The sequence below is a fragment of the Macaca fascicularis genome, chromosome 20, assembly GCF_037993035.2.
Source record: "Macaca fascicularis isolate 582-1 chromosome 20, T2T-MFA8v1.1".
Taxonomy (NCBI): Eukaryota; Metazoa; Chordata; class Mammalia; order Primates; family Cercopithecidae; genus Macaca; species Macaca fascicularis.
The window spans coordinates 2,709,644-2,733,615 of record NC_088394.1 but is presented as its reverse complement, the minus strand read 5'-3'; the positions used below and the strand labels follow the sequence as shown (position 1 = coordinate 2,733,615).

Genomic DNA, 23,972 nt, shown 5'->3' with positions numbered 1-23,972 from the left:
GCTGCTGCATCGGGAACCGGAAGGGGGCGGAGACGTTTCCGGCCTGGAGGGAGGGCCATGAGCCCTGAGGGTGCTTCGCGGTCCGGTGAGGGTAGACCGGCGCGGGTGGCGTCGCTGGTGGCCTGGCTCTTTGATAACAGTATAAAAAGGCATTCGTGGCCGGGCGCGGTGGCTCACGCCCGTAATCTCAGCACTTTGGGAGGCCGAGATGGGTGGATCACGAGGTCAGGAGATCGAGACTATCCTGGCTAACACGCTGAAACCCCGTCACTACTAAAAACAAAAAAATTGGCCAGGCGTGGTGGCGGGCACCTGTAGTCCCAGCTACTCGGGAGGCTGAGGCAGGAGAATGGCGTGAACCCGGGAGGCAGAGGTTGCAGTGAGCCGAGATCGCGCCACTGCACTCCAGCCTGGGCGACAGACCGAGACTCTGTCTCAAAAAAAAACAAAAAAAAGAAAAAGAAAAGATGAAAGAGAGCAGGCAAATGCCTGGAGAGGGCGGTAGGGATACACCGGTGACAGCTGTGAGGGCCGCAGGCACAGAGGCAGGCAGGCCTGGGCTCCGCTTTTATTGACCTATTTACAAGGTACGTTGGCCCTGGGCTCCCCCACCACCTCAGCCCCAGCGTTGCCTTCTGGGGCGACCTTGGCCTCCTCCTGTGAGGTGCCCTCCAGCAGAGCGGTGTCTTCCTCCAAGAAGTTGCTGAGCTCCGCCAGCTCTCGGCGAACGACGCTGGTGGCTCGGTGCAGCCAGCGCACGCGCCGCAGAAGGCACAGCAGCAGGGTCCGACTGCGCTCCTGGCGCGCGCTCCAGGCATTGTGCAGCTCCCGGTAGCAGTTGTGGCGAGCGCGCTTGGCCGGGTCCAGCGTGGCCCCGCAGCCCAGGGGGCAGCGCTGCTGGGATCCTTGCTGGCAGTGCTGCCGGTGCTCTGCCAGGGCCCCACGCGGCACGCGCGAGGTGCAGCCCTCGTTGGGGCAGGCCATTAGCTCGAAGGGGCATGAGTCCTGGTGCCCCTTGCGATGGGCCAGGGGGCACGTCACTATGCAGCCAGCGTTGGCATTCTTGCACTGAGGGTGAAGAAGAACACGTGTGAAGAAATCAGGCGGGACACCCCCAGAACCCCCCACCCCTGGCTTTCCATTCACCAGTAACCAGGGAACCGGGAGCCTCCCACACTTTTCTGACTTGGGTGAGTGGGTGGAGAGAACATTGGGGCAAATGCTTGGAAGTGGGAAGAAGCTAGAAGTTCCAGGGGAGGGGGTGAGGCCTGAGTCTTGGGGAACTGGAAGGTACACAGTTGGGTTGGTCTGGTGAGTGGTATGGATGCCAGGCTTTCCTTTTTAACCTCAGTTTACCCATCTGTGAAACTAGGGGGCTGGAGAGTAGTGGCCAGCACACCAGGCACTAGATCCTCTGAAAATCCTCTGTAAGTCCTCTATAATCTCCATTTTACAGCTGAGACCCCGGGGCTCGGAAAAGTTAGGTGACTTGCTTAAAGTCACACAGCAACTAAGCAGTAAAGCCACGATTCAAACTCAGCCACGTCTGGTCCTCCCAAGGCTGCACTTGTCTCTCTGAGGATAGGATTCTCCTGCCCCCTCTCCTGACCCTGCCCCACCCCTACAAGGGTGAGAAGGGTCGAGGGTCGGGGGAGTGGGTACTCTGAGCTACCTTGACTTCCAGGCGGCCAATGGTTTTCCGGAGTTTATTCACGCGGACTATCTTTTTCCTTTTCACCTCTTTCCTACAGCACGGACAGGTCTTTTGTCTGGAAGGAGGCATGAGTAGGGGTGAGTGTTGGGAGTAGGAAGGGAGCCCTGGTCAAGCTCTCACTCGGTGACCCAGGTGGTCCCTTCATCAGCTGGAGGAGGCATCAGGGCATATTACAGGGCGCTCTCATCTCTGAGGCTGGGGCCGGGGTCTGCAGATGCCACTGAGTGAGGGTATACACATTTTAGTTTAGGGAGATTTCGTGGCTGAGTCTTTTGGCTGACTTTCCCCTCTGTTCTGGGCCACAGCAATGGCCCCCAGTGTCACTCCTCCCCTCCCAGCCCCTTGGGTACCCGGTGGCACCTGGCTAGCCACTGGAAGATGCACTTTTTGCAGAAGATGTGGCTGCATGGCAACCTTGCTGGCCTCTTGAGAACCCCATGGCAGACGGAGCACACAAAGTTGCTGTCAGGAGGGCTGGCGAAGAGGTTGAGATCATACCCGCCACTCTGCAAAGGCCAGGTGTCAGGACCTGGCTGGGACAGTGATCCAGTCCCTGGTCCACATACCCAGCAACAGCCTAGCAAGCTTTGGGCGGGGAGGTGAGCCACAGAACTTCAAGTAGAGGGGCTGGCTCAGCACCCACTTTGAGGGGGCAGCTGTAGCGGTTAGGGCCCCCTACCCCAGGACTACTAATCCCTGGTTGGAGACGGGGGCCTTAGCCTAGAATCAGACCTAGCCAGAGCCTTCCAGGTTTCATTGTACCATATGGGGGCCTGCGACCCACTGCCCACCCTTTCCAAGTGCAGTGGGGTCGATCCCTGAACAACTGGGCAAGTTTCTGGAGTTGGGCACACATCTAAGGGCTGGAAGTAAGAGGACCCCAGGCTCACCATGATCTGTGTCTAGACAGCAGCTCCACAGGCCCCCAGAGCTCAGGAGCCTGCATTTCACAGTGGGTGTGGGCTGACATCACAATAGCACTGTCCAGCTCAAGCCAATCACAACCCTGGTTCAGGGCCCAGAGACCCTGTACAGCCCAGCCCTTGTTCCCTTCTGTAGAGGATCACAGGTAGCTGGGCACAGTGCTCACACCTGTAATCCCAGCAGTTTGGGAGGCTAAGGCAGGAGGATCACTTGAGCCCAGGAAACCAGCCTGGGCAACTCAGTGAGACCCCACCTCTTTTAAGTCACAGGGCTGGGTGCAGTGGCTCATGCCTGTAAGCCTAACACTTTGAGAGGCCGAGGCAGGCAGATCACTTGAGGTCAGGAGTTCGAACCAGCCTGGTCACCATGGTGAAAACCCATCGCTACTAAAAATACAAACGAATTAGCCGAGCGTGGTGGCAGGTGCTTGTAGTCCGAGCTGCTTGGGAGGCTGAGGCATTACTGCTTGAAACCGGGAGGTAGAAGCTGTAGTGAGCTGAGATGAACCAAGCTTCATGGAGCTCTTTCCCCGAGGCCAGGGCTTCAGTGGGATCACAGGGATTGCCGCCCTCTTCTCTCCAGAGGGCTGCAGCTCCTAGGGCTCCTAGAGTATGGGGTCTTCACTTAGGGTCCGACACTCAGGGGTAGCTCCAAGGCAGTGAGAACTAAACTCCCAGGGAAACTGCTGCCCAGAGCAGGGGCCCAGCCTCCCAAACCAGGTGTTTGATCCGCTCCAGCCTAGCACCACTGGGGCGCTGAGTTCATCTAGGCCTAGCTGGTCAAATCCCTTAGAATCTCACCTGGTCTCACAAGGAAGTCACTGGAAGCCTCTGAACTTCCCATCCTTGCGAGCGCTCTGCTGGCCCCACCTGGCGCCCTTTAGGCCTTTACCTGAGGCGCGCATGGCCACAAGACTGTTCCCAATCTGGCTCCGCCACTTAAGAAGCGTCGGACCTTACATGTCACCTGCCAACCTCCCACATCCTATCCTCGTCTCCAACGCGGCGTTGGGATGGCCAGGATAGACGAGGAGGCATCTCGCTAGGGTTCTCCCCGCCACTGCGTGAACAGATGCACTTGCCAGGCTGATAGGCGGGTCGGGACCCCAAGAACACCCGCACGCAGTGAGTTAGGCAAACAGCTTTATTTGAAAGACAGGAGACAGCCGAGTCCCCCCGACCCCGCGGTCCTGGCGACGTCGGTCTCAGGCGTGGGAGGACCAGTGTCCTGCGGAAATAAAACAGGGTTAGGGGTCGGCAGCCGGGGTCAGGAGTCAGGGGCCAGACCACGCGAGCGGCCACACCTGGGGGGAGGACGCGGCGCCTGTCGGGGCCTGGGTTTCACCGCCGCACATGGAGCAGCGCGCGGTGAGCTGAGGCCCCCGGAGGCTCTGGGCGTCGAATCTCACCCGCGGCCACGGCCAAAGCCGGGGGTGATTTTCAACCAACGCCGGTCTCCAAGACCACCAGTGGGATACCGGTGGTCAACGCAGGAGAACCTACCTAAGTGAAGAAGGCAGTGCAAAGCATGCGCGGGCGTTTATAGCTGCTTTCCGGGTGACGCAGATTCCCAGGCCGCGGCTGGGGCCGGACGCCGAGCCCGGTGAGGGCGGGGCACCGCGGAGCCAATCACAGGTTGTCTTATGGGAGCTCGGCGCGCTCCCGCCCGGGGCGGGGCCGCGGAGGTCTCGCGGCGCTTGGTGTGATATAAAAGCTGCTTCCCAGTAGGCCTCGCTCTTCTTTTCCGAGAGAACACGTGAGTGGTCGTGTTTGCTGCTGCGGGTTTGGGCGTGGGCGGCGGGAATCCGCGGACATCGAGTCGGGTCTAGGCTCCCGAGTCCGCGCTCCTGGGCGGGAGGCCCAGTCGGGGTCTTGCAGGGGGCTGCTAGATGCCTAGACCGCACTGACTGCTTGGTTCTTGTCGTTTTCTCCAGCAAATGGCGGATGACGCCGGTGCAGCGGGGGGGCCCGGAGGCCCTGGTGGCCCTGGGATGGGGAACCGCGGTGGCTTCCGCGGAGGTTTCGGCAGTGGCATCCGGGGCCGGGGTCGCGGCCGTGGACGGGGCCGGGGCCGAGGCCGCGGAGCTCGCGGAGGCAAGGCCGAGGATAAGGAGGTAGGTTTCAGCTACGCGCGGGATCGGGCCCGTAGGCGGCGGTGGAGAGCGGCCCTGGTCACTCGCGCCTTTTCTCCCTCTAGTGGATGCCCGTCACCAAGCTGGGCCGCTTGGTCAAGGACATGAAGATCAAGTCCCTGGAGGAGATCTACCTCTTCTCTTTGCCCATTAAGGTACGCGTCGGTCGTTGGGGCGTTGAACAAGTGCGACCCCGAAGTCGTTTGGGCTGGGGTTGGATGGTTGGCGTCTGCCATTGACCCGCCTTGAAGGGCCCAGCGTCTCGTTTGAGAGGTTGAGGCTGTGTTGCGGGCTGGATGAGGAGGGGATTCCACTTAAGAGAGGTTGGATGGATATACCTGAGCGAAGCGAGAGCCACAAAACGCATTTCAGCGCATCTTCCCACGTTCGCAGCAAATTCATTTCCAAAGAGCTGAGACAGAAGCAGCGCTCAGTTCATGCCATCCGAGAGGACGATGAAGTTCAGGTTGTGGGAGGACACCGTAAGAGTTAGCAAACTCATAGTCCGCGTGTACGGGACAGCTGTCATCCGCGTCCAGCGGGTGCAGAGGGGAAAGGCCAATGGCGCGTTTGTCATGTGAGCGTTCGCCCTAGCAAGGTACGGTGTTCATGGCTAGGCCAAAGCTGGACAAAGCAAAAGGAAACCTGAGGGGAAAGCCACATCTCACCAAACGAGGAAAAGGACAAATAGGAAGAAACGATTGAGATGCTGAAACATGCTAATCTTACAAACTTCCATTAAAACTGCTGAAACGTAAACGAAGGGAACAGATGGGGGATGCCAGGTGAGGGGGTTCGTGACTTTTTTTTTTTTTTTGGCGGGGCAGAGTCTCGGCCTGTCACCCAGGCTGGTGCGATCTCGGCTCACTGCAACCTCTGCCTCCCAGGTTCAAGCGATTCTCCTGCGTCAGCCTCCCGCATAGCTGGGTTTACAGGCGCCGGCCACCACACCCGCCTAATTTTTTGTACGTTTAATAGAGATGGGGTTTCACCATGTGGGCCAGGCTGGTCTTGAAATCCTGACCTTGTGGTCCGCCCACCTCAGCTTCCCAAAGTGCTGGGATTACAGGTGTGAGCCACCGCCCCGCCGATGACTTTGATTCTTTAGTTGCATAATGGTACTAAGTTTTTCTTGAATGCACTCCCCACGATTATCTTGTTTGTTGCAGGAATCTGAGATCATTGACTTTTTCTTGGGGGCTTCTCTCAAAGACGAGGTTTTGAAGATTATGCCGGTACAGAAGCAGACCCGTGCTGGCCAGCGCACCAGGTTTAAGGTACCTGGCTGTCCTGGAGTGGGCTGGGCTGGGCTTGTCAGGACTCTCTCGGCTCTGCGTAGTTGCACTTGGCTTCACCCGTGTGACTTTCGTAATGGGGAGAGAGAGAAAAGATCTCCTCAGGACCTCGGATGGGCCTTACTGTGGCCTTTCTTTCCTTGAGGGGCACAACAGGCTCTGGGCAGTGGGCGGTGATTGGGTGTAGGGCCACCAGTCGCCTCACACACATCTCTTCACAGGCGTTTGTTGCTATCGGGGACTACAATGGCCACGTCGGCCTGGGTGTTAAGTGCTCCAAGGAGGTGGCCACTGCCATCCGTGGGGCCATCATCCTGGCCAAACTCTCCATTGTCCCGGTGCGCAGAGGCTACTGGGGGAACAAGATCGGCAAGCCCCACACTGTCCCTTGCAAGGTAGGCTGGTGGCAGGTTATGGGCCTGCTGTGGGGCGGGCTCCCTTGGGCCCTTGCCTCCTGACTTCTTCCCTCACCAGGTGACAGGCCGCTGCGGCTCTGTGCTCGTGCGCCTCATCCCTGCACCCAGGGGCACTGGCATCGTCTCAGCGCCTGTGCCCAAGAAGCTGCTCATGATGGCTGGTATTGATGACTGCTACACCTCAGCCCGGGGCTGCACTGCCACCCTGGGCAACTTCGGTAGGTGGTCCACGCATGGGGCGTAGCCATGGTCTCTCAGCTCCGCTTAACCACACGGGTCCGGCGTGTGCTTGGCGTGTTTTCAGGGAGGCAGAGAAAGGCTCTCCTAATGCACGACAGACCCGCCCAGCATGGCCTCTCTGTTCCTAGGAGTGCGACAGACAGTTTTTGGGTTGGGGGACTTGCCTCAATCACACCACTGACCCTCCTGGGGTTCTTTTGTTGTGCAGCCAAGGCCACCTTCGATGCCATCTCTAAGACCTACAGCTACCTGACCCCTGACCTCTGGAAGGAGACTGTGTTTACCAAGTCTCCCTATCAGGAATTCACTGACCACCTTGTCAAGACCCACACCAGAGTCTCCGTGCAGCGGACCCAGGCTCCAGCTGTGGCTACAACATAGGGTTTTTATACAAGAAAAATAAAGTGAATTCAGCCTGTTACTATGTCCTGTGTCCTGCATGGTTAGTGATGGTTTGAATCTGCGGATGTGGGGCCAATAGATCACACCAGAAACACAGGCAGGTTGCAGGACTTTATTTCAGCAACAGTCATACAGAGCCACACAGCAGGCGCACCCACAGATGCCTCAGGAGGTGGCAGCGGCGGCCTCTCTTGCAGCTTTTCTCTCTTCCAGCATCCTCTCCTTCTGTTTGGCCAGGCACTTCCTGGCAGAATAGTGGGCCCCCAGGTCCTGATCTGAGAAAGCAATAGAAACAAGCTGGGAACCCAGGCCTCTGCTGCATGCAAAGGGGGGGCAAAGTCAAGTGGGCAGAAGTGAGGGGAGGGAGGAATCGCAATGGTTCTGGCCCCCAGGCCTCAGAAGGATGGGAGGGGGAGGTCACGCACAGCGGTCCTGGTAGGCCTTGGCCACCTCGGTGAACTGCTCCACTTCCTTGTTGCAGTTCTGCTTGTAGTTGTGTCCTTCCCTCTGCTGACAGGCCTTGAGTCGAGCCTGTATAATGTTGACAATTTCTCGGTCGACTTGGCTGGGGGAGAAAGGGAGCAAGAGAGGCTAATCACCAGGAATCCTTTCCCTGTACCCCTCGAGAACAATTGAAATCAAGAGCCCTGGGGTCTGGCTCCTCCCATGTCAGTCCTAAGATCTGGGCATGCCACCCTGTGGAATCCCAGGGACCGGTGGCCCAGCTGCACATGCTGCAGATCTCCACACTCCCAGCGTGGCTCACGTACTAGTCCCTCCTCCACTGCATTTCAGCTTCAAACAAGCACAAGATATCATTCTCCTTGCACTCAGTGATGTCCGGCACACGGCGGTACTGCCGGTGGTAGTAGTAATACCTGTTCTTCGCATGCTGCCGCTCTATAAATTCTGCAAAGACAAAACCACAGACTCACACCTCATTGGTTTGGACAAGCTTTTAGCTTTCTAGTTCTCATAGGCCCCTTGGAGGGGAGGGAGGAGAACTTCCTGAGTGTTCCAGCGTTTAGAAAACAGGCAATTCGGCCGGGCGCGGTGGCTCACACCTGTAATCCCAGCACTTGGGGAGGCCGAGGCGGGCGGATCATAAGGTCAAGAGATCGAGACCATCCTAGCTAACCCGGTGAAACCCCATCTCTACTAAAAAAAGCAAAAAAATTAGCCGGGCATGGTGGCGGGTGCCTGTAGTCCCAGCTACTCAGAAGGCTGAGGCAGGAGAATGGCGTGAACCCTGGAGGTGGAACTAGCAGTGAGCCGAGATCGTGCCACCGTGCTCCAGCCTGGGTGACAGAGCGAGACTCCATCTCAAAAAAAAAAAAAAAAAAAAAAAAAACCCGGCAGTTCGTCTCTCTATGAGGTGTGGCCGGCCAGGCAGGCCTGTGAAGGCCTAGGCTACAGCTGATGGAGAGCTCCAGCGTACCAGGCATCATCCTCAGAGTTCCACATGCATTACCTTACTCTGTCCCCCACACACGCCTACAGGCAGCGGCTTCTCACAGACAGCACTGACTGTGACGAAGCTCTGCCGGTGCACCTCCCCCAGCTGCACAGGGACCCCTGTGGAGTCCTGCGGGAGGACTGGGTGCGCAGAGGTTCCAACAGGGAGCCTCCAGCAAGCAGAACTTACCACCTTACAGCCTCAGCTTCCTCACTGGGAAATGAACAAGCTAAAAAGAGAGCTCGAACATCCAGACACATAGGACAGACATGTTCTAGGACTGCTACAAAAGAGAGGGAGCTGGGTCAGCTGTTGCACGGTTTACAGATCCTTGGGGGTTTGATTTGCAGACTTCATCCTTTTACAAGAGAACCACCAGAGCATGCTATGCACCCCAAGTGTTCAAAAAGAACTGAACCAGGCTGGGCGCGGTGGCTCAGGCCCGTAATCCCAGCACTTTGGGGGTCCAAGGTGGGAGGATCACCTGAGGTCAGGAGTTCGAGACTAGCCTGGCTGACATGGTGAAACCCTGTGTCTACTAAAAATATAAAAATTAGCTGGGCTTGGTGGTGGTGCACCTGTAATCTCAGCTATTGAGGAGGCTGAGGCAGGAGAATCGCTTGAACCCGGGATGGCGCAGAGGTTGCAGTGAGCCGAGATCGCACCACTGCATTCCAGCCTGGGCAACAGAGCGAGACTGTCTCAGGGAAAGAAAAAAAAAAAAACACTGAACTGGGCATTCTCCCGGTTCGTTCCAGAGATGGTGAATGTGGGCATCTCGGCCATCACCCTGACACTTGGTCATCTGGCAGGTCTATAACAACCCCCAGGATTCAGATGCTTCCCTGTGCAGACCACCCCTAACATTTGAGAGAGGCCTGAGGCCAGCGGTGCGGTGGAGGGGTTCCCGGCGCGGCGGGGGCAGAGAGCAGTGCGGGGTCCTGGAGCAGTGGGTGCTGGGTGCGGCAGGGAGGGAAGAGTCCTGGGAAGGAGCGGGGCGTCCCGGGGTGCAGGGGAGAGTAAGGGATCCTAGGAGGTGAGGTCCGGGGTGCAGTGGGAGGCCAAAGTAGGCGACGGAGCTCGGGGGTCTCCGGGGGTGGGGGGTTGTCCCCGGGGTGCAGCGGGGGGCGGTCTCAGGGAGACGGGACCCCGGGGGCATTGGAGGATCCAGGCAGGGTGTGGGATCCAGGGGTCCCCAGAGGCCGGCGAGGGAGCCCCGGGCTGGGGCCTCGTACCTCTCACGAGGGTCACGGGTCGGTCCACGATGAGGTCGAACGCCTTCGTCATGTAGACGACGGGATTGGGCAGCCAAGTCTGCGACGACAGCACCGGCGTGCGGCGCGGGGGCTCAGGGTACACATCCTTGTCCCAGCTGTCCGGCATGGCGGCGGGAGGCGCGAACCCCGCTCCCTGACGCGCTGCCCTTGCCTCTACCTCTGTCCGGGTCCCGCGGCCTAGGTCGCCAGCTACAGAGGACGCCGAGGGCGGCTGCGTCTGTGCGCTGGCGGCCGCGAGGCACTATGGGACTTGTAGTTCCCCGACTCCGCCAGGCGCGGCCGGGACCCGCCTCGCCGCAGGGCGCCCCCGTGTGGGGCCTCCGTTCTCGGTCTCTGCCGAGCGCCTGCGCGGTGCTGGTCACTGGTCTGGGAGCCTGGGAAGTAGGCGCGAACCGGACAGATCCCTGCTTACAGTGAAAGAAACAGACAATAGCCAACAGACATAAGGAATAGGAGGGAGTCATTCGGTTCCCACTGCCCGCCAGGCACTGTGCTGAGTGCAGCAGGGAAGAAGATAAACAGCCCGGCTGTGATGGAGAACACAGGCCGTTAGAGCATACACGACAAAGTCAACAAATAACACGCAATTCCAAACTCCCTACTCTTCTAGGAAGCTTTCCTGGATTGCCTACCCCGTACAGAATTCCCTGGGCCCCGCTCTCTACCAGGACCCCTGGTGAGACGGGGTTTCACCATGTTTCTGGTCTCAAATTGCTGACCTTAGATGATCTGCCCACCTCAGCCTCCCAAAGTTCTGGGATTACAGACATAAGCCACCGCTCCCAGCCAAACTCTTGGAAAGAAATACAAACCATGAGACCCAAACAATCTTGACATTTTAGTAGTCTAGAATCTTAGTATCTATTGATGTAAGAGTCACAGATGTTAGAGACATCGTAGGCCTGAAAAACTCTAAAATTCCACTGCTATAGAACTTTACAACCGGCTGGGCGGGGTGGCTCACGCCTGTAAACCCAGCACTTTGGGAGGCCGAGGCGGGTGGATCACCTGAGGTCAGGAGTTTGAGACCAGCCTGGCCAATATGGTGAAGCCCCATCTCTACTAAAAATACAAAAATCAGCCGGGCATGGTGGCACGTGCCTGTAATCCCAGCTACCAGGGGGGCTGAGACAGGAGGATCGCTTGAACCCAGGAGGCAGAGGTTGCAGTGAGCCGAGATTGTGCCACCGAACTCCAGCCTGGGCAACAGAGGGAGACTCTGTCTCAAAAAAAAAAAAAAAAGAACTTTACAACCATAGCATCTTTGAATTGAAAGAGATTTCGAGGGGCACAGTGGCTCACATCTGTAATCCCAGAACTCTGGGAGGCCAAGGCAGGCAAATTGCTTGAGCTCAGGAGTTTGAGACCAGCCTGGGCAACATAATGAGATCCCTGTCTCCATAAACAATACAAAAATTAGTGAGGCATGGTGGTAAGTGCCTGTGGTCCCAGCTACTTGGGGGGGATGAGGCAGGAGGATTGCTTGAGCCCAGGAGGTTGAGGCTGCAGTGAGCTATTACTGTGCCACTACACTTCAGCCTGGGCACCAGAGGAAACCCTGTCTCAAAAAAAGAAAGAAAGAGAGAGAGAAAGAAAGAAAGAAAGAAAGAAAGAAAGAAAGAAAGAAAGAAAGAAAGAAAGAAAGAAAGAAAAGAAAAAGAAAGAGAGAAAGAAAGGGGCCGGGCGTGGTGGCTCAAGCCTGTAATCCCACCACTTTGGGAGGCCGAGGTGGGCGGATCACAAGGTCAGGAGATCGAGACCATGGTGAAACCCCGTCTCTACTAAAAATAGAAAAAATTAGCCGGGTGCAGGGGCGGGCGCCTGTAGTCCCAGCTACTCGGGAGGCTGAGGCAGGAGAATGGCGTGAACCTGGGAGGCGGAGCTTGCAGTGAGCCGAGATTGTGCCACTGCACTCCAGCCTGGGCGACAGAGCGAGACTCCGTCTCAAAAAAAAAAAAAAAGAAAGAAAGAAAGAAAGAAAGAGAGAGAGAGAGAAAGAAAGAAAGAAAGAGAAAGAAAGGAAGGAAGGGGCCGGGCGCGGTGGCTCAAGCCTGTAATCCCAGCACTTTGGGAGGCCGAGACGGGCGGATCACGAGATCAGGAGATCGAGACCATCCTGGCTAATACGGTGAAACCCCGTCTCTATCCAAAAAATACAAAAAACTAGCCGGGCGAGGTGGCAGGCGCCTGTAGTCCCAGCTACTCGGGAGGCTGAGGCAGGAGAATGGCCGGAACCCGGGAGGCGGAGCTTGCAGTGAGCTGAGATCCGGCCACTGCACTCCAGCCTGGGCGACAGAGGAGACTCCGTCTCAAAAAAAAAAAAAAAAAAAAAAAAAAAAAGAAAGGAAGGAAGGAAGGAAGGAAGGAAGGAAGGAAGAAAGAAAGAGAAAGAAAGAAAGAAAGAAAGAAAGAAAGAAAGAAAGAAAGAAAGAAAGAAAGAAAGAAAGAAAGAAAGAAAGAAAGAAAGAAAGAAAAAAGAGATTTCAACCCCCTTTTCATTCAAAACTTAAGTTCAAAATTTAAATTTGGCCAGGTGCTGTGGTTTATGCCTATAATCTCAGCACTTTGAGAGGCTGAGGCAGGAGAACCACTTGAGGTCAGGAGTTTCAGACTAGCCTAGGCAACATGGTGAGACGCCCGCCTCCACAACAAAATACATTTTAAAATTAGGTCCTGCTGAGGCAGGAGGACCAGTTAAGCCCAGAAGGTTGAGGCTGCAAGTGAGCTATGATCACACCGCTGCACTCCAGCCTGAGCAATGGAGTGAGACATTGTCTCTTCAAAATAAATAAATAAGGCCGGGCACGGTGGCTCATGCTTGTGATCCCAGCACTTTGGGAGGCCGAGGTGGGCATATCACAAGGTCAGGAGATCGATACTATCCTGGCTAATACAGTGAAACCTCGTCTCTACTAAAAGTACAAAAAATTAGCCGGACATGGTGGCAGGCAGCTGTAGTCCCAGCTACTCGGGAGGCTGAGGTAGGAGAATGGCGTGAACCGGGGAGGCAGAGGTTGCAGTGAGCCGAGATCATGCCACTGCACTCCAGCCTAGGTGATACAGCAAGACTCCGTCTCAAAAAATAATAATAATAACAATAAATAAATAAATATAAATTCATAGGCCGGGCGCGGTGGCTCAAGCCTGTAATCCCAGCACTTTGGGAGGCCGAGACGGGCGGATCAGAAGGTCAGGAGATCGAGACCATCCTGGCTAACACGGTGAAACCCCGTCTCTACTAAAAAATGCAAAAAAACTAGCCGGGCGGGTTGGCGGGCGCCTGTAGTCCCAGCTACTCGGGAGGCTGAGTTAGGAGAATGGTGTAAACCTGGGAGGCGGAGCTTGCAGTGAGCTGAGATCCGGCCACTGCACCCCAGCCTGGGCGACAGAGCAAGACTCTGTCTCAAAAAAAAAAAAAAAAAAAAAAAAAAAATTCATAAAAGTATTTCAATGTTTGTGAATTACAGGAGCCAGATCTTGATTTTTTTTTTTTTTTTTTTTTTTTTTGTTGAGACAGAGTCTCGCTCTGTCACCCAGGCTGGAGTGCAGTGGCCGGATCTCAGCTCACTGCAAGCTCCGCCTCCCGGGTTTGCGCCATTCTCCTGCCTCAGCCTCCCGAGTAGCTGGGACTACAGGTGCCCGCCACTTCGCCCGGCTAGTTTTTTGTATTGTTTTTTTTTTTAGTAGAGACGGGGTTTCACCGTATTAGCCAGGATGGTCTTGATCTCCTAACCTCGTGATCCGCCCGTCTCGGCCTCCCGAAGTGCTGGGATTACAGGCTTGAGCCACCGCGCCCGGCCTTTTTTTTTTTTTTTTTTTTTTTTTTTTTTTTGAGATGGAGTCTTACTGTATTGCCCAGGCTGGAGTGCAGTGGTGCGATCTTGGCTCACTGCAACCTGCAAACTCTGCCTCCCAGGTTCAGGTGATTCTCCTGCCTCTGCCTCCAGAGTAGCTGGAATTATGGGCCCACACCACCACGCCCAGCTAATTTTTATATTTTTAGTAGAGACGGGGTTTCACTGTGTTGGCCAGACTGGCATTTTTTTTTTTTTTAAGACAGTGTCTCGCTCAGTCACCCGGGCTGGAGTGCAATGGTACAGTCGAGGTTCACTGCAGCCTGACCTCCTGGGCTCAAATGATCCTCCTGCCTCAGCCTCCTAAGGTGCTGGGATCACAGGCATGAGCCACTGCCCTAAGCCAGGGATCTCAATCTGGAAGCACAGCTCTGGTGATCCTCAGGGTGCAGTCAGCCCTCTCCCTCGTCTCCCCCGTCCCCAACCTTGCTTCCCGCCATTTATCCAGCTGTCTCCCAGCCCTCAGGATGGGAATCCCCTCTGCCTCCAAGTCTGCAAACTGCACCAGACCCCTCCTCTTGGCCACTGCCTGGGAGAAGGCCCCCACCAGACTACATTGGCCCCCACCTTGCCTGTCCCCAGTCCTGTCCTGGGAGGGTCAAAACCCAGACCCAGGGCCATCGAGGAAAGGAGTGCCAGCCCCGGCTCCAGGTGCCCCACCCAGGCTGCCCATCTGATGCCCCCAACACTGCCCCACCCGTGCCTGCTCCTGGCACCGGAGACCCTGCTGACTGTGCCAGAGGCTAATCTGGGAGCTGGCAGCTGTGAGTCCTGGCCCTGCCACTCGACCTCTGGCGGCTAGCGGGGAGGCCCCTTCCTGACCTTCAGGGATCGGCCACCATGGTTGGTGGGACCAGGGTGACATGGAGGGTGGGCTGGGGTTGGAGCTGGAACTCTGGGGGGATGGGACAGCTGGGCTTCTGGGCGCTCCCTCAGAGGGACAGTCTCCCAGCCTGTGAGGGGTTGGGACGCTGGAGGGGGAAACAAGGGGATGAGGGCTGGGCTGCCGGGCCTGGGAGGGCCCTGGAGATGAACAGATGACAGCGGCCACCTGCCCCAGGGGTCCTTGGCCGCAGTATGGGTGCAACCCTCCTGGGCCCCAGGCTGAGCCCACAGAGGCAGGAAGCCTGTGGCCATGGAGACGCCATCCCAAAGACCCTGCCCCTTGGTGAGCCTTCCTCTCTCCCGCAGGCAGACAGGGGAGGTGCTGAGCACCGGCCTCAGTCTGAGGCCTGGAGTCCATTTTTCCAGGTTCGGGTTCTGGGACCATCCAGCTCCACCACCAGGGACACCCCAGATCTGACCTCCTTCCTTACTGTCCCCCAGTCCCACCGGAAGTTTTCCGCCCCTCGGCATGGACACCTGGGCTTCCTGCCCCACAAGAGGAGCCGCCGGCACCGGGGCAAGGTGAAGACATGGCCGCGGGATGACCCCAGCCAGCCTGTGCACCTCACGGCCTTCCTGGGCTACAAGGCGGGCATGACCCACACCCTGCGTGAGGTGCACCGGCCGGGGCTCAGTGAGTCACACTTGGGACCCTCGGGGGAGGGGGAGGGCTGAACCTTCCAGATGCTCGGAGCCAGAACTCACGTTCTTGGTCCAGGCGGGTCACAGTCCCAGGGAGCACCAGGCCCTGCCCCTGGGAATTGTGGTGGACACTGAGCTCAGGCAGGGCTTCCGGGAGGGTTCTGTCATGGCCTCAGCTCGCAGACGAGGACATCGAGGCACACAGCAGTGAGGAAACTGGTCCAGGCACCGGGGCAGTAAGCCCAGGAGCTAGGATTCAAAGGCCGGCGCCCCAGGCCCTCGGTTCAAACCACCCGCCAGGACATCAGCACTTTTTGGCCATTTCGGGTCTATTTCATGTACCATTATTTTGTATGTACGCCTATGTATATAGTTTGGTTTTTATTGTTTTAATTGTAGATTCACAAGTAGTTGTAAGAAATAATGTAGGCCGGGCATGGTGGCTCACGCCTGTAATCCCAGCACTGTGGGAGACCGAGGCAGGAGGATTATTTGAGGCCAGGAGTTGCAGACCAACCTGGGCAGCATCATGAAACCCTGTCTCTACAAAAAATACAAAAATTAGCTGGGCATGGTGGCGAGTGCCTGTAGTCCCAGCTACTTGGGAGGCTGAGGTGGGAGGATCACTTGAGCTTGGGAAGTCAAGGCTGCAGGGAGCTATGATTGCACCACTGCACTCCAGCCTGGGCGACAAAGTGAGACCCTGTCTCAAAAAAAAGAAAAATAAATCCATTGTAATTATTAAAATAACAAATGTTCATTTGGGCTCAGCCCCACCCTCTGGGGGATGCTGTCCTGGCTGGCCCCACACTCTCCTGGCCTGCCCCTGTATGGCCGGCTCTCCACTCCCTCCCCCACGGGCTTCAGGAGGTCTCCCTTCATGCCCCATCCCTGCGTCTCACCCAGAAATTTCCAAACGGGAGGAGGTGGAGGCGGTGACAATTGTAGAAACGCCGCCCCTGGTGGTGGTGGGCGTGGTGGGCTATGTGGCCACCCCTCGAGGTCTCCGGAGCTTCAAGACCATCTTTGCAGAACACCTCAGTGATGAGTGCCGGCGCCGATTCTACAAGGACTGGTGAGCAACGCCCTTGGCTGGGCTGTCCAAGGGCTGCTGGGACCACAGAAGTTGGATGCCTGAGGCTCTAGCTCTTGCTGAAATGATAGGTGTGGGTGAGCAGGAAGAAAAGTCTCAGTGCTGTGTGGGAGGTAGGAGTGTGTGTGTGTTTCTGTGTGTTGCCTTCCTTTCAATAAAAGATGAGTAGGCTGGGCGTGGTGGCTCATGCCTGTAATCCCAGCACTTTGGGAGGCCGAGGCAGGTGGATCACTTGAGGTCAGGAGTTTGAGACCAGCCTGGCCAACATGATAAAACCCCATCTCTACCAATAAATACAAAAATTAGCTGGGTGTGTTGGTGCACACCTGTAGTCCATCTACTCAGGAGGCTGAGGTGGGAGAATCACTTGAACCTGGGAGGTGAAGCTTGCAGTGAGCTGAGATCGTGCCACTGCACTGCAGCCTGGGTGACAGAGCGAAACGCTGTCTCAATCTCAAAAAAAAAAAAAAAAAAAAGAGTACTAGAAGGCTGGGGATGAAATCAGGATGGAGGAAAAAGAGGAAACAAATATTCTAATCCTCAGGGTTAATTAAAAGGCTAATTTGAGTGAGTTGTGGAGGCTCACACCTGTAGTAGTCCCAGCATTTTGGGAGGCTGAGGCAGGTGGCTCATTTGAGGTTAGGAGTTCGAGACCAGCTGGGCCAACATGGTGAAAACCCATCTCTACTAAAAATACACACAAAAAAAATTAGCCAGGCATGGTGGCAGGCACCTGTAATCCCAGCTACTTGGGAGGCTGAGGGAAGAGAATCGCTTGAGCCTGGGAGGTGGAGATTGCAGTGAGCTGAGATTGTGCCGCTGCACTGCAGTCTGAGTGACAGAGTGAGACCCTGTCCCAAAAAAAAAAAAAAAAGAAAAGAAAAGAAAAAGAAGGAAACAAAAACAAAAGGCTACTTTGATGGAATGTTAGCTTTGGCTCTGAGTTTCCTAGCAGCCACGGTGAAAAGTGAAATAGCCAGCTGAGAAGCTCTTATACATAGAAAGAAAGATATTCTCAGGCCTCAAATCTTCCCTGGCAGTAAGTCCTGAAAGAAATCTTGGTTTCTTCACCTATAGAATGGGAATGAAAATAATTTTAATAATGTCCACCTCCCAGAACTCTGGAGAGGGTTAGAAACTATGGCTTCTGGCTGGGCGCAATGGTTCATGCCTATAATCCCAGCACTTTGGGAGGCTGAGGCAGGCAGACTGCTTGAGCTCAGGGCTTCGAGACCAGCCTGGACAACATGGCAAAACCCATCTCTACCAAAAAATACAAAAAATTAGCCAGGCTTGGTGGCACACGCCTGTGGTCTCAGCTACATGGGGAGCTGAGGTGGGAGGATTGCTTGAGCCTAGGAGCTCCAGGCTGCAGTGGGCTTTGTTTGTGCCACTGCACTCCAGCCTGGGAGAAAAAGTGAGACCCTGTCTCCAAAAACAAAAAAGAAAGGATGGCTCCCAAGCCCAAGGTTCCTGGCCACGGCACCCACTGTACCCTTGAGAAGTGGGACCAGCAGTCCGAGCCATGTGGCAGGTGGGGTGGTCTCTAGGTGCCTGTCCTGCGGGGCTGGCCAGCCCCCTTCTCTGAGCTTCTGCACCTCTGCCACTCACTCTCAGGCCCCGGGAGACAGGAGGATACTCGCTTTACAGAGGAGGAAACCGGGGCCGAGAGAGGGAGAGACAGTCTATGTTCAAAGATGGTGGCTGGAACCAGCTCAGAGGCCTCCAGGTGGGGGGCGGTCCCAGCGGTAGGACCCTGCTTGGTGGGCTGGGGGTGAAGTGGGGGCAGGATAGGCCTCAGGAGCTGCCCCGGTTGGAGGCCTCTGAGCACCCTCCTGCGCATGACTCAGGCACAAGAGCAAGAAGAAAGCCTTCACCAAGGCCTGCAAGAGGTGGCGGGACACAGACGGCAAAAAGCAGCTACAGAAAGACTTCGCCGCCATGAAGAAGTACTGCAAGGTCATTCGGGTCATTGTCCACACGCAGGTCAGCCCCTGACCCTCCGCTGTCGGCCAGTCCCTAAGCCCATGCCCCCTCACCCCAGCTTCCAGGAGCCGTGGCAAATGTCAGCCTAAAAATACCTGAGCCTTGGTACAGGCCCAGAAGAGCGGCTGACCAGCTTCACTGGCCACGTGTGTCCCCAGGGATCGGTGCCTTCTGGGGTGCCGGGGGCATCAGCCACGCCAGCTAGTCAACTAGGACCCTGGCATGCCCTGAAGGGTCAGGTCCCCAGCCAGGTGTACAGTGTGGAGGGTCGGTCACCTCCCTTCGGTTTCCAGCATAAGTGTGCACAGGAATAGGTGTTTGTACGTGGGTCTGGCTTGCTGCAGGCTGACAGGCAGGCGGCACCCTCCAGCTTATTCTGGAACACTCTTTGGCGTCTTTGTCCTCAGGGAAGGCTTCCCTAGGCCCTAGACCAGTGCCCCCGACCCTGAGCTTCCCGCAGCCCCCCGAACCCACACTGCCCCCAGCTACTCACACACATGCAGGCCATGCCTGGGCCAGTCATTGGCGCATGTTCATCTCCCTGGACAGACTCCAGATGGGCAGAGGCCCTGGGCGGGGCCACAGCTGCCACCAAGAGCCTGGTATGCAGGAGGTACTCTGTAAATACCTGCTCCATACAGACCTACTCCATACACACCTGCCCCGGACATACCTACTCCGTACACACCTGTGGGTCACTATGTGGTCCCCGCTGACCTCTCTGTCTCCACCTCTACATCACACAGCCTGTGCTTCACACAGCACCCGCCAGAGACCTTACAAAAAAAGAAAAAAAAATGAAGCCAGGCACAGTGGATCATGCCTGTAACCCCAGCACTTTGGGAGGCCAAGGCAGGCAGATCACCTGAGGTCAGAAGTTTGAGACCAGCCTGGCCAACACGGCAAAACCCCACCTCTAGTAAAAATACAAACAAATTAGCTGGGCATGGTGGGTGCCTGTAATTCCAGCTACTTGGGAGACTAAGGCAGGAGAATCACTTGAAACTAGGAGGTGGAGGTTGCAGTGAGCTGAGATCGCACCATGGCACTCCAGCCCGGGTGATAGAGTCTCAAAAAAAAAAAAAAAACCAAAAAACCAAAAAACAAAAATCAGGCCCCGTGGCTCACACCTGTGATCCCAGCACTGTGAGAGGCCAAGGTGGCAGCCCGGGCAACCGAATGAGACCTTGTCTCTAGAAAAAATTTAAACATTAGCTGGGCATAGTGGTGCATGCCTGTAGTTCCAGCTACTTGGAGAGGGGTGCTGAGGCAGGAGGATTGCTTCAGCCCAGGACTTTGAGACCAGCCTTGGCAACATAGGGAGATCCCCATCTCTACAAAAAAAAAAAAAAAAAAAAAGGCCAGGCATGCTGGCTCAAGCCTATAATTCCAGCACTTTGGGAGGCTGAGGCAGACAGATCACGAGGTCAGGAGATTGAGACCATCCTGGCTAATGTGGTAAAACCCTGTCTCTACTAAAAATATAAAAAATTAGCCAGGCGTGGTGGCGGGCACCTGTAGTCCCAGCTACTCGGGAGGCTGAGGCAGGAGAATGGCGTGAGCTTGCAGTGAGCCGAGATCGCGCCACCGCACTCCAGCCTGGGCAACAGAGTGAGACTCTGTCTCAAAAAAATAGAAAAATAAATAATAAAAACAAACAAAAATAATAAAAACAAAAAAAAAATGGGCACGGTGGTGAGTGCCTGTCGTCCCAGCTACTCAGGAGGCTGAGGTGGGAGGATTGCTTCAGCCCGGGAGGTTGAGGCTACAGTGAGCCTTGATCATGCCTCTGCACTCCAGCCTGAGTGATAGAGCGAGACCCCATCTCAAAATAAAAATATTAAAAAAAAAAAAAATCAGGCCAGGCTCAGTGGCTCATGCCTGTAACCCTAGCACTTTGAGAGGCCAAGGTGGGTGGATCACTTGAAGTCAGGAGTTTGAAACCAGCCTGGCCAACATGGGGAAACCCCAACTCTACTAAAAATATAAAAAAATTAGCCGGGCATGGTGGCACACACCTGTAATCCCAGTTACTCAAGAGGCTGAGGCAGGAGAATCGCTTGAATCAGGGAGGTGGAGGTTGCAGTGAGCCAAGATTGCCCCACTGTCCTCCAGCTTGGGCGACAGAGCGAGACTCACACAGAGGAGACTCACAGAGGAGACCCACACTCCTTGCTCCCCACCGTCTGGCCACACTGGTCTCCTCTCTGTCACACCAGCTTTCCAAGACCTCCCCTGCCACCAGGCCTGTGCAAATGCGGGGTCCTGCTGCCCGGCGCCTCTCCAATCTTTGCCCCGTGGCTCCTTCTTGTTAGCAGCGGCACCTCCTCAGAGAAGCCCTCTCTGCCCCGACCACTGTATCTGAAACACCAGCCCCCAGAGCCCATCAGAGCACTCTGTCCTCTCCAAGAGTTACTTGCCTTCCTTCTGTCTCCCGGCGAGATGGTGGCTCCCGAGGTGTGGGACTCCGTCTGCCTCAATCTACACCAGATCCGCAGGGCCTAGCACAACACATGGGTTGCAGCCTGATCCTGGGAACACCCGTGAATGAATGCATGCGTGGAAAACGGCAGGGGTCACTGCTGGCCATGCCGTGTTTCAGGTTGGGGTGTGATCCCGTGGGCCGTGGTGTGACCTCTGGCCATGTCCTGCAGATGAAACTGCTGCCCTTCCGGCAGAAGAAGGCCCACATCATGGAGATCCAGCTGAATGGTGGCACGGTGGCCGAGAAGGTGGCCTGGGCCCAGGCCCGACTGGAGAAGCAGGTGCCCGTGCACAGCGTGTTCAGCCAGAGTGAGGTCATTGATGTCATTGCTGTCACCAAAGGTCGAGGTGTCAAAGGTAGGGCTCAGTGGGGATGGCAGCTTCAGGGCAGGCTTCCTGGAGGCAGTGGGGACCAGCCTGGCCTCTCAGCCACCAGCCCCTCCCACTCACAGGGGTCACAAGCCGCTGGCATACCAAGAAGCTGCCGAGGAAGACCCACAAGGGCCTGCGCAAGGTGGCCTGCATCGGCGCCTGGCACCCCGCCCGCGTGGGCTGCTCCATTGCTCGGGCCGGGCAGAAGGGCTATCACCACCGCACGGAGCTCAACAAGAAGGTGTGTCCTCAGGCAGGGTAGCGGGACACCGTGTGGTCGGACCCCAGCCCTCAGTACTGGCCTCAGTGGGTGGGGTGCATGACCCAGACACTGCCGGGGTCACGAGATGCCCACACCAGCGCTGAGTCTGAGCACGTGGGCCGATGGACCTGGATGGGCTGCTGGCCTCAGAGGTCACTTCCTGCCCCGGCATGTGCCCCCTTCTCCTGGCAGATCTACCGCATCGGCAGGGGGCTGCACATGGAGGATGGGAAGCTGGTGAAGAACAATGCATCCACCAGCTACGACGTGACTGCCAAGTCCATCACACCACTGGTGAGGCTGGGAGGGGGCGACCGCCAGGCCCATCACACCGCTGGTAAGGGCTGGAGTGGGGTCAGGCTGGCCAAGGGAGCTTGGTATACATATAGGGGGCATGCTGCAGCCCCAGTTGGATGCTCCCTGCCCCAGGGGCTCAAGATTTGTGCCCCATAGCTGGACGCTGCCCCCCTAGGCACACTGGACAGAAGACTTTGACAGCTGGGCAGTGATGTGGGACCCTTGCCTCATTTATCCAAAACATTTCGATGTAGTCACAAGCACGAAATCCGCGCTGCATCCCACATCCTCCGAGCCTCCTCTGGAGGCAGCTTCCCCTCTAGCTGCTGTCATGCGGGTGTGGAGTGCGGCAGCTTCTACTGTGGCCTGGCAGTCAGGCCACCTGGGCTCAAGCCACATCTCCAGGACTTAGCAGCTGTGGAGCTTGGAGCAACTGACTCCGCTCCTCTGATCCTCAGTCTCCCCCAACAAAAATCCAGACTGTTAAGTGAGATAATGCATGGAAAAGGACTTAGCTTGTGAGTCAGAAGCTGCCCTCAGTAGGGGCCACGTGATAGTCACCCCTACACCTGGGGGCGGGGCACGGGGCTCCGGCCTGTCACAGCCCCTGTGGGGATTGTCCTAGGACCCCCAGCTGTCAGCTAACTCGGAAGCCCTTTCCGGGCCTGGCCCCTGACCTGTGTCCTCCGCAGGGTGGTTTCCCGCACTACGGGGAAGTGAACAACGACTTCGTCATGCTGAAGGGGTGTATTGCTGGTACGAAGAAGCGGGTCATTACGCTGAGAAAGGTCGGCAGTGCTGGGTGGGCTGGGGAGTGGGTGCCTGAGGGCTGCCAGCCTGTCCTGCCCCGGGGCCTGCCACGAGGGGCATGGAGTGGTGGGAGCAGAAAGGGAGGGCTCTGGTAGGAACTAGGTGAGCAAGACCTTCCTGGTAGGGCTTGGAGGTCACAGCAGGGTGTGGGGGATCCCCGCCCTTGATGTCTACTTTACCACGAATTCCCCAGTCCCTCCTGGTGCACCATAGCCGCCAGGCCGTGGAGAATATTGAGCTCAAGTTCATCGACACCACCTCCAAGTTCGGCCATGGCTGCTTCCAGACAGCCGAAGAGAAGAGGGCCTTCATGGTGAGCTCACCACCCCCATCCTTGTTCTTCTCTGGGGCTCCGGCTCCACATCCAGCCTGCCCGAGTAGGGAGCTGGAGCTGGCAGGGACTTCCCTGAGCTCACCTGCAGGAAAGACTCTTTTTTTTTCTTTTCTTTTTTCTTTTTTTTTTTTTTTTTTGAGACGGAGTCTGGCTCTGTCGCCTGGGCTGGAGTGCAGTGGCGCGATCTCAGCTCACTGCAAGCTCCGCCTCCCGGGTTCACGCCATTCTCCTGGCTCAGCCTCCCGAGTAGCTGGGACTACAGGCGCCCGCCACCTCGCCCAACTAGTTTTTTGCATTTTGTAGTAGAGACGGGGTTTCACCGTGTTAGCCAGGATGGTCTCGATCTCCTGACCTCGTGATCCACCCGTCTCGGCCTCCCAAAGTGCTGGGATTACAGGCTTGAGCCACTGCGCCCGGCCTCTTTTTTTTTTTTTTTGAGACAGAGTCTCGCTCTGTCACCCAGGCTGGAGTGCAGTGCCACGATCTCGGCTCACTGCCACCTCCGTCTCCCGGGTTCAAGCGATTCTCCTGACTCAGCCTCCCAAGTCGTTGTGACTACAGGCATGTGCCACCACGCCAGGCTAATTTTCTGTATTTTTAGTAGAGATGGGGTTTCACCATGTTAGCCAGGATGGTCTCTATCTCCTGACCTCATGATCCAACCGCCTCGACCTCCCAAAGTGCTGGGATTACAGGCGTGAGCCACCGCGCCCGGCCTGCAGGAGAGACTCTTAAGGGTCTATCCCTGGGCACTGATTCTTTAGAAGAGAAGGTGGGGGAGGAAGCAGCCTTGGGAGGGCAGCAGCAGCAGGGCTGGCTCTGAGTGATCTAGGGCCTGGCTGGAGGAGGGGGTATTTCTGGCCAGACTCTTGTGACTAAGGCTCCTCCTGCACCACCCCCTCAACCAGGGCCCCCAAAAGAAGCATCTGGAGAAGGAAAAACCGGAGACCTCGGGAGACTTGTAGGCTGCGTGGGGTGGATGAGCCCTGAAGCGCACGGCACCGTCTGCCCCAATGTCTAATAAAGGCCGGAGGCGACTCTTCCTAAGGTGTCTGGGAGCGCTGAGTAACCGCCCAAGGGGTTCATCTTGCCTGCTGC

General features: G+C 56.6%; 4 protein-coding genes, 1 long non-coding RNA gene and 3 other non-coding genes across 12 annotated transcripts; 4 read left to right on the top strand and 4 right to left on the bottom strand.

Annotated features, from left to right (window-relative positions):
- Positions 1-552: 552 nt before the first annotated feature.
- On the bottom strand, positions 553-1,921 carry RNF151 (ring finger protein 151). Its single transcript, XM_045382195.3, has 2 exons — positions 1,673-1,921; positions 553-1,068 (listed from the first exon to the last, which is right to left on the bottom strand). Exons 1-2 carry the CDS (start codon positions 1,781-1,783, stop codon positions 577-579), a joined length of 603 nt encoding a protein of 200 aa, XP_045238130.2. The 5' UTR covers positions 1,784-1,921; the 3' UTR covers positions 553-576.
- A 1,846-nt stretch (positions 1,922-3,767) lies between these two features.
- On the bottom strand, positions 3,768-4,232 carry LOC107128348 (uncharacterized). The gene is made up of 2 exons (XR_001487362.3): positions 4,141-4,232; positions 3,768-3,865 (listed from the first exon to the last, which is right to left on the bottom strand). It is a non-coding gene; the product is annotated as an uncharacterized lncRNA (long non-coding RNA).
- On the bottom strand, positions 3,960-4,086 carry LOC123570738 (small nucleolar RNA ACA64). The gene has a single exon (XR_006694986.1). It is a non-coding gene; the product is annotated as a small nucleolar RNA ACA64 (small nucleolar RNA).
- Positions 4,233-4,370: 138 nt separating the features above from the next.
- RPS2 (ribosomal protein S2) lies at positions 4,371-7,144 on the top strand. 2 transcript variants are annotated; one of them, XM_065536737.1, is made up of 6 exons: positions 4,371-4,751; positions 4,835-4,924; positions 5,939-6,046; positions 6,286-6,459; positions 6,539-6,698; positions 6,929-7,144. In XM_065536737.1, the coding sequence occupies exons 1-6, from the start codon at positions 4,575-4,577 to the stop codon at positions 7,099-7,101; spliced, it is 882 nt and encodes a 293-aa protein (XP_065392809.1). In that variant the 5' UTR covers positions 4,371-4,574; the 3' UTR covers positions 7,102-7,144. The 2 variants fall into 2 exon arrangements, with proteins under 2 accessions (XP_065392809.1, XP_073884681.1); XM_074028580.1 differs by lacking the exon at positions 4,835-4,924.
- On the top strand, positions 6,089-6,222 carry LOC123570704 (small nucleolar RNA SNORA64/SNORA10 family). The gene has a single exon (XR_006694959.2). It is a non-coding gene; the product is annotated as a small nucleolar RNA SNORA64/SNORA10 family (small nucleolar RNA).
- Positions 6,729-6,861, top strand: LOC123570705 (small nucleolar RNA SNORA64/SNORA10 family). The gene has a single exon (XR_006694960.1). It is a non-coding gene; the product is annotated as a small nucleolar RNA SNORA64/SNORA10 family (small nucleolar RNA).
- A 76-nt stretch (positions 7,145-7,220) lies between the features above and the next one.
- NDUFB10 (NADH:ubiquinone oxidoreductase subunit B10) lies at positions 7,221-10,048 on the bottom strand. The gene is made up of 4 exons (XM_005590911.4): positions 9,814-10,048; positions 7,893-8,031; positions 7,548-7,687; positions 7,221-7,397 (listed from the first exon to the last, which is right to left on the bottom strand). Exons 1-4 carry the CDS (start codon positions 9,959-9,961, stop codon positions 7,288-7,290), a joined length of 537 nt encoding a protein of 178 aa, XP_005590968.3. The 5' UTR covers positions 9,962-10,048; the 3' UTR covers positions 7,221-7,287.
- Positions 10,049-14,491: 4,443 nt separating this feature from the next.
- RPL3L (ribosomal protein L3 like) lies at positions 14,492-23,917 on the top strand. Of its 4 annotated transcripts, none has more exons than XR_012429619.1 (10): positions 14,492-14,552; positions 15,036-15,228; positions 16,143-16,311; positions 18,180-18,315; positions 20,970-21,156; positions 21,252-21,412; positions 21,626-21,727; positions 22,423-22,486; positions 22,734-22,853; positions 23,783-23,917. XR_012429619.1 is itself a non-coding variant. In XM_005590909.4 (10 exons), exons 1-10 carry the CDS (start codon positions 14,550-14,552, stop codon positions 23,837-23,839), a joined length of 1,224 nt encoding a protein of 407 aa, XP_005590966.2. In that variant the 5' UTR covers positions 14,492-14,549; the 3' UTR covers positions 23,840-23,917. The 4 variants fall into 4 exon arrangements, 2 of the variants coding, with proteins under 2 accessions (XP_005590966.2, XP_005590965.2); XR_286771.4 differs by having other exon boundaries at positions 14,492-14,877; XM_005590909.4 differs by having other exon boundaries at positions 22,423-22,518.
- The last annotated feature ends 55 nt before the right edge of the window (positions 23,918-23,972 follow it).

What these genes read in the sequence shown, in the direction of transcription:
- RNF151 (XM_045382195.3), bottom strand. Translation starts at nt 1,783, where the DNA reads ATGCCTCCTTCCAGACAAAAGACCTGTCCGTGCTGTAGGAAAGAGGTG. An exon ending in TTGGCCGCCTGGAAGTCAAG is followed by an intron (nt 1,069 to 1,672) that starts GTAGCTCAGAGT and finishes CTTCACCCTCAG; the next exon opens with TGCAAGAATGCCAACGCTGG.
- RPL3L (XM_005590908.4), top strand. Translation starts at nt 14,845, where the DNA reads ATGGAGACGCCATCCCAAAGACCCTGCCCCTTG. An exon ending in GGTGCACCGGCCGGGGCTCA is followed by an intron (nt 15,229 to 16,142) that starts GTGAGTCACACT and finishes CGTCTCACCCAG; the next exon opens with AAATTTCCAAACGGGAGGAG. An exon ending in CAAAGGTCGAGGTGTCAAAG is followed by an intron (nt 21,157 to 21,251) that starts GTAGGGCTCAGT and finishes TCCCACTCACAG; the next exon opens with GGGTCACAAGCCGCTGGCAT.
- RPS2 (XM_065536737.1), top strand. Translation starts at nt 4,575, where the DNA reads ATGGCGGATGACGCCGGTGCAGCGGGGGGGCCCGGAGGCCCTGGTGGC. An exon ending in GCAAGGCCGAGGATAAGGAG is followed by an intron (nt 4,752 to 4,834) that starts GTAGGTTTCAGC and finishes TTCTCCCTCTAG; the next exon opens with TGGATGCCCGTCACCAAGCT. An exon ending in TGCCACCCTGGGCAACTTCG is followed by an intron (nt 6,699 to 6,928) that starts GTAGGTGGTCCA and finishes TTTGTTGTGCAG; the next exon opens with CCAAGGCCACCTTCGATGCC.
- NDUFB10 (XM_005590911.4), bottom strand. Translation starts at nt 9,961, where the DNA reads ATGCCGGACAGCTGGGACAAGGATGTGTACCCTGAGCCCCCGCGCCGC. An exon ending in ATGCAGTGGAGGAGGGACTA is followed by an intron (nt 7,688 to 7,892) that starts GTACGTGAGCCA and finishes TTTCTCCCCCAG; the next exon opens with CCAAGTCGACCGAGAAATTG. An exon ending in CAAGGCCTACCAGGACCGCT is followed by an intron (nt 7,398 to 7,547) that starts GTGCGTGACCTC and finishes TTGCTTTCTCAG; the next exon opens with ATCAGGACCTGGGGGCCCAC.